At 34.9% G+C, this 6718-nt stretch overlaps 1 protein-coding gene across 1 annotated transcript; it reads left to right on the forward strand.

Annotated features, from left to right (window-relative positions):
- Positions 1–501: 501 nt before the first annotated feature.
- On the forward strand, positions 502–1344 carry LOC145058639 (F-box protein CPR1-like). The gene has a single exon (XM_079006528.1). It carries the CDS (start codon positions 502–504, stop codon positions 1342–1344), a length of 843 nt encoding a protein of 280 aa, XP_078862654.1.
- The last annotated feature ends 5374 nt before the right edge of the window (positions 1345–6718 follow it).

Consider the following 6718-nt stretch of genomic DNA (forward strand, 5'->3'; position numbering starts at 1 on the left):
AATAACAGATCCTTTGCTTCCTTCCTCTCCCTCTTCCTATTCGGGTCACCTGCATTTGATCAAGTCTTAATAGTTATCTTAGATTCCAGCAGCTCCACCCACTCCCATTGTGAATCGAGATGGAGATATGTTAATATCTTGAAATTTATTAAAGCCACAATCATTGTGGTAAGTTTTGAATAAGGCACATCGGTAAGGGTAATTTCTCTAATCTTTTCAGTAAAATTTCGGGTAACTTAATTTGTGATTTTAGGATTGTCTAGTAATAAATGTAGTATAAAAAATGTCTGCACCCCACCCTCTCGAAACCCGGTTTCCAATTCTAGGGTTTCAATGGCACAGCTCCCGGAGGAAATGATTGAACAAATACTGATAAGATCAGAGGTGAGCGATCTGATCCGTTAAAGGAGCGTTTCAAAGTCATGGAAATATGTGATCTCTGATCCTGATTTCATCAAAGCCCATCTCGAAAACAGTTATCGCCGTGATGAATATGACAAAATGGGAAACAGAAGAATTGCTATGTCTGCTACACCACAGTGTAATTGGGAGCATTTATTTGATGCTGATAACCTCTATTTTGTCCATCGCACGCGTCATCTACTTGGTTCTTCCAATGGTTTAATATGTGTTTCTCCCTCTCGTACTGAATTTTCAGTTATCAATCCTGAAACCAGAGAGATGAATAAACTGAAAAAGCCTGAAATCATTCATCAGGCCGGACCTTTGATTTATGGTTTTTGTTATGATTCATCCAAAGATGATTACAAGGTGGTATTAGGGTTTAGAAAAGGCAATAATCTTACCTGTTTCCTAAAGTTTCGTTTAGAGTCCAACATCTGGGAAGTTATAGGAGTAGTCAACTACACTTTTATCACTAGGATTGGTGTCCTTTACAATGGGGCACTTCATTGGGTTGTTTCTCATGGTCCAGCTAATAATAAGAAACATGTAATTATTACCTTTGATTTGTCTGATGATAAATTTGAAGAAATCCCACAAACTTATCAACGGGCAATGTTTTTGGGGACTATGTGTGTATTTCATGGTCAAATGTTTCCCCTCAAAGTGTGTGTGATGAATGAGTACAATGTGAGGCTGTCATGGGAGCTTGTGGGGCCTAACCACACGATTAACACTGAAGTTGTGCAGCAATTGAAAGATTTAAAGTATTACATACCAAGCCTTGTATCTCCCCATGTACTCAAGAAACAGGACAAAAGGAAGCAGGAAATAAGCATCACCGAGAGTCACAAGGTGGGTTCTAATTATGTTTTCTTTTTTGGTTTTCATTTATCGTGTCCTATTGCATTAATTATGCTGGATTACTATAATTTTATGTAAAATTGTGTATCATTTTTGTTATACTTGTGATCATCAACATTAGAAGAGCAGATCTCATTTTTCCATATGACAGTGATTTCAGATTGTAATTGCACCTCTGATTTTATCTGCATACATATGTCTAGGTACCAAAACTTTGGCATGTCAGTACTAGTTCATGTGAGGTGGGGAATCTTGAAAAGTAAATCACTTGATTCTCACTATCTATATGACGATCTTTATAAAAGTAGATCATTCAGTGAACTCTTCAGAGTTGAGACCATATGAGTTGTAGTCTATATTTCACAAAATTCATTTGCATCTTAATTTTCTTTTTGTAAGCTTCTTTGCATTTATTAGCTATAAGCCTCTTAAAATCCAAGCCAACCATCAAAATCATGATATAGTGCATGTATTAATCGTAACATGGACTTTTGATGCACAAAGATTCGATGAAAAGGTGGACAAGGCCTTAGAGGCTTTGTGTGTTGATGGGAATTTTCTTTTACATCCCTATGAGGTTTATTTGTATGACATGAAAATCAAAATCCATGTCCAATTCTATTTAACTCTCGGTCCATGGGAGTTTAATCTTTAGGGATGCTAAAGAGTCTAGTCTATATGGTTTCCATGTTCAATGCTATTAAATTGTGGTTCTTAGGAATTTAGTGTTTAGAGAAGTCAAAAGAGTATAGTCTTTTTGGTGTCTAAGTTTTTTTAGTCTCCTAGTTAGTTGTTTCTTTTACTAGTTTATCTTGGTCAAGTATTTCCTTCCCTATAGAAAGATGGAGAAAATGTAAGGCGGACCTCTTTCTAATTTAGAACCTTAGTCAATATCCTTATCCCAATGTGTTGTTAATTCTAATTTTAGGTGGCAGACTACCAAATGATCTTTATGTCATTTTTGGTGACTTTGCTTGTATAGAATGTTAGGATTACTACTAGCCCAACCATGTTGAACATAGAAAAAAATAGGTTCCGTTTTCTAAAACCAATTGGTGATAAAAAGGGATTCCTCATTGCCTTATATGCTAGCGTCTACTTTCTTATTTTACCAATGTGGGATTGGGTTTGCACCCCAACAATCATCCACTCAAATCCAAGTTCTGCCCTTGGCCTCCCCTCAACGACTATTCATCAGATCCAATCCTTTTTCATACTGCTGATACTCTCGGTTCATGCTGTTGATACTCTTGGGACACGCTCACGTGAGTTGGGCCCTCTAGAAGACTTTCGATACAACGCTTTAAGATCAACTTCGTTGGACTGTGGATTACTGGGGATTATGCCATATGTGCCTGCCATATCATCCGGGCTTTGACCTTATTAACTCTGATGTCACCTTTTAGGATCACTACGTACTAGCCCAACCATGCTCAACATAGAAGAACAATGAGGTTCCATTTTCTAAAACCAGTTGGTGATAGAAGGGATTACCTGTTGCCTTATATGTTAGCATCTAGTTTCTTATTTTACCAGTGTGGTATTGGGTTGGGTTTGTAGCCCAATATAGAATTGGTTAGTGCTTCCCACATTCCCTTCTCCCAACTTTTGTTTTCCTCAAATTCTGAATCTGGCGAACACACCATGGCTCAGTTTATTTTTGGTCTTGATATGGAAGTAGTGACCTTGTCGAGGGGATACACATCAATTAAGGATGGTTCTAGCAACTCATTTGTGACACCAACATCTTCCATTGAGACAAAACAACCCACTTCTATTTCAAAGACCAAAAGAAACATAGCAAACTAAAGTGTTTCAAGTGCAAGGATATCAGCGATCTGAGTGCCCAAACAGCCAAGCCATCGAGTTATATGAAACTAAGGATATTAAAACTTCTTTGATGCTAGAAGATTCACAAGAGGAGCCAAAATCGGTTTACACCGAAGGTATTTTTGGTGAATCATTGCTTGTGAACAGATCTTTACACTCCAAATCAGTACTCCTAGACGAAGAGAAAAGGGAGCAAATTCTCCGGGAATTACTTATTAGAAAAGTACATGGTGGAGGTTTTGTTGGGCATATTGAAATCAATACACTAGGATAACCTCATGAGCATTTTTATTGGTCGAATATGTTAGTGGCGGTTAAATTCTTGAAAGATGTGTTGTAGATTAAAAGAAGGAATTTTCGTGGATAGTTATTGTGATATCAAGTTGCTTGAAAACTATTTGCTGCCTATGTTTGGGATCCACAAATATTTTTCCAAGATAATCTAATAACAAAGTATTGAGTACATAATATATATATATATATATATATATAAACACCTAAAAATTTATCAAAATGGATAAGTAATCATACTTTTGAATTGTTCTCACATTCGTAAAAGTCAAAGTATTGAGTACATAATATATATATATATATATATATATATATATATATATATATATATATATATATATATATATATATATATATATATATATATATATATATATATAACCCCTAAAAATTTATGAAAATGGATAAGGATGACCAAATTATGGTTTTAAGAGGTTATTTGCAGCTAAGTAGTAATAACCGTTTCCAACATTAACGACCTCTTACACCAATATTGCCTTACAACAACTGTCTTATACCCATTTTTCCTTACAGCAATATTGCGTTACAACAACTTTACATATCCACTTTTCTCTTTAAGCTGCATTTCTTACAATGGACATGACTGTGGACTCGACAAGCTTTCTAGAATTATTTTCATGAATAGGATGAGGAGGACATGACAGTCTTTTGCACATATGAGAAATTAGACCTGGCAATTCGTGTATTCATGTCATGAAAACGTGTCAGCCATGAATTTGACACGATACGATTACACGATGAGAAATAAGCTTCATCTCAATTTTTAAGTTGTATTCGTGTCGTGTATTCGTGTCGTGACGTGTCTATCACAGATTCGTGTCTTCGTCTCTTAAATTGCCAGGTGTATGAGAAATCAAGAGGGAGTCCCTGTTGTGCATTGTTCAACCTTTTTGAATGGGACAAAAAATTAAAATTTGTTTTTTTGTTTCTTGACATTCATAACAAACGGGTCGTTTTGGTCATGTAGTTGTGTTAATACAGAATTGTGCTCACCTATAGCTTGTTTACTGTGACAATGTATTGGGAATTAACTTCTCATTGTGCTTTCTCTATATATTGTAAATACGGTTTTCCCTCACACTATTCTTGCTTTGTCAATGTCAGCTGAGCAATTTGAATATCATGGATCATGGGAACAAAACGCCACAGGTGATCTTGAAGAGAAGCTCATGAGCACATCATAGTCTGCTAAATTTCTAGGTTTTTGTTTAAAACTACGTTTTAAACCCAGTTTTATTGATTATGTCAGATTATCTGAACCATATATTGTTTGTTTCATTGTTTTGTAAAATGCTTTGAATATTGTTCCTGTTATTTGGTATCTAATGTTTCTTAAGGATTCGTACTTTGGTGAAGTTTGCCCTGGTGTTCATTCCCTTGATTCTTTATGAATCATAAAACTTCTTATATGTAGTGTGTCTTATCGTTCCATATCTTTCATATGATTCGGGATTTTAATAATAAAAAATAGGCAAGACTTATTGTTGGATTCAGTTATTTGGTTGTTGGTTTTTGTGTTTGGTCGTCCTGCTTGTAGGCTTCAACTAGTTAATGACGCTTTTGCCCATCTTGGAAGTTGGTAGTTTCTGTTTTTTTCTTGTTCTAGCTTGGTGTAGGTTTTGTTGAGCCTGTGTGATTTAGATATTGGTTACGTAACACGACCGGTCTGTATGTGCTTGTGGATCAGCTTAATTAAGCGATTTCTAAGAAGCTGCAAGATCAAAAACTCATAAAATCCGTAACATGGCTCAATGATAACATCAAGAAAGAGGGGAAACATGTTGATGATGAGTTACTTACCTTTTTTGGCGCAAGTGCACTCACTCTTGATACAGGAAGAACAGCAAAGGTTTGATATTATTTTTGAACTAATTAAAAAAAGTAAAACAGTTTTTTTTAGAATATCTACCACACGCCATTGGTAAAAGACCAGTTAATAATTTACTTTTGGAGTTCTACATAAGAATGAGTCTTAAATTGAACCATGTATAATGATTTGGATTTCTAACCTGATTATTAGGTATTTTGAACATTTGGTAAAAACATTGAAACTTTTCAACCAATTTTTAATTAATATAAAGTCTATTTTTATATTTTAGAAATTACACATTATGTATTAACCGGCTGCTAAAGGATTCCATTGAATCGATCGATTTCTCATACAATAGCTAACAAACTACCTAAAATACAAGATCAATTAAGAGTAATTACAGGAGAAAATATAAATAACAAATGTATACAAACTACTTGTGAGACCCATGTATTAATTGGCCTAATTAAAAAAAAAAGTTAAATGCAAATGTCAAAATTTTTGAGAACTTTGAATTTATAAAAAAAATAAGAAAAATAATGAATTATTATAATGTACTTGGTTTTTATCTTTTAAATTTAAACAAAGAAAAAAAAAACTAATGAGCTTTAATTTTGGGAATTTTGAAATTAAAAGATAAGTTTATTAATGAAATTAATATCCATTTATTGCAATTGTTATATTAAAATATTATGTGGAATTTATTAAAATATAAAAACTTATAAAACGACACGTGGAAAAAAAATTAATTCAAAATAACCAGAAAATGACATTTGACAAATTGAATGAGAGTGTGACAAGTGGCAAAAAAAATTTCATTTATTAGAGAGGATAATACGTCTAACATTCCCCGACAGTTGGAGGACGGATGTACAAACTGGTCATGAAACGACTGAAGAGTTGACGTGTCAGCCATTTGGTAAAAATATCCGTATACCGATGATCGGTCGGTACATGAATGACACGGATTCTTCCAATTTGAACCAGTTCTCGTACAAAATGAATGTTAATATCGACATGTTTCGTCCATTCATGTTGGACAGGGTTGTCGGAGAGGTAAACAACGGAGATGTTGTCGCAATAAACGATCATTGCTTTTCTTACTGGTACATGAAGTTCAAGTAATAGGTTTCGAAGCCAACTTGTTTTGGCAGTGCAACGCCTCTATGTTCTACTTATGCACTAGATCGTGATACATGAGTTCGCTACTGTTTAGATGACTAAGAGACGAGATTGTCCCCGATTAACACAAAATATCTAGATGTTGAACGTCGAGAATCGGGGCACCACCCCCTATCGGCATCCGAGTATGCAGTGATGCGAAGGTTTGAGGACGTGCGAATGTGAAGCCCTTGGTCTATGGTTCCATTACGATAGAGAAGTATGTGTTTGAGGAAGTTAAAATGAGGTTGCCTGGGTGCGTACATAAAAAGACAAATTTGTTGAACGGCATAGGCAATATCTGGCCTCATGAAGGTAAGGTATTGTAGAGCACCTTCC

The sequence above is a fragment of the Lactuca serriola genome, chromosome 1 (genome assembly GCF_051521515.1).
Source record: "Lactuca serriola cultivar US96UC23 chromosome 1, Lser_US96UC23_V15, whole genome shotgun sequence".
Lineage (NCBI taxonomy): Eukaryota > Viridiplantae > Streptophyta > Magnoliopsida > Asterales > Asteraceae > Lactuca > Lactuca serriola.

Bases quoted from the DNA above. Each gene is read 5' to 3' on its own strand.
- LOC145058639 (XM_079006528.1), top strand. From the start codon at position 502: ATGGGAAACAGAAGAATTGCTATGTCTGCTACACCACAGTGTAATTGG.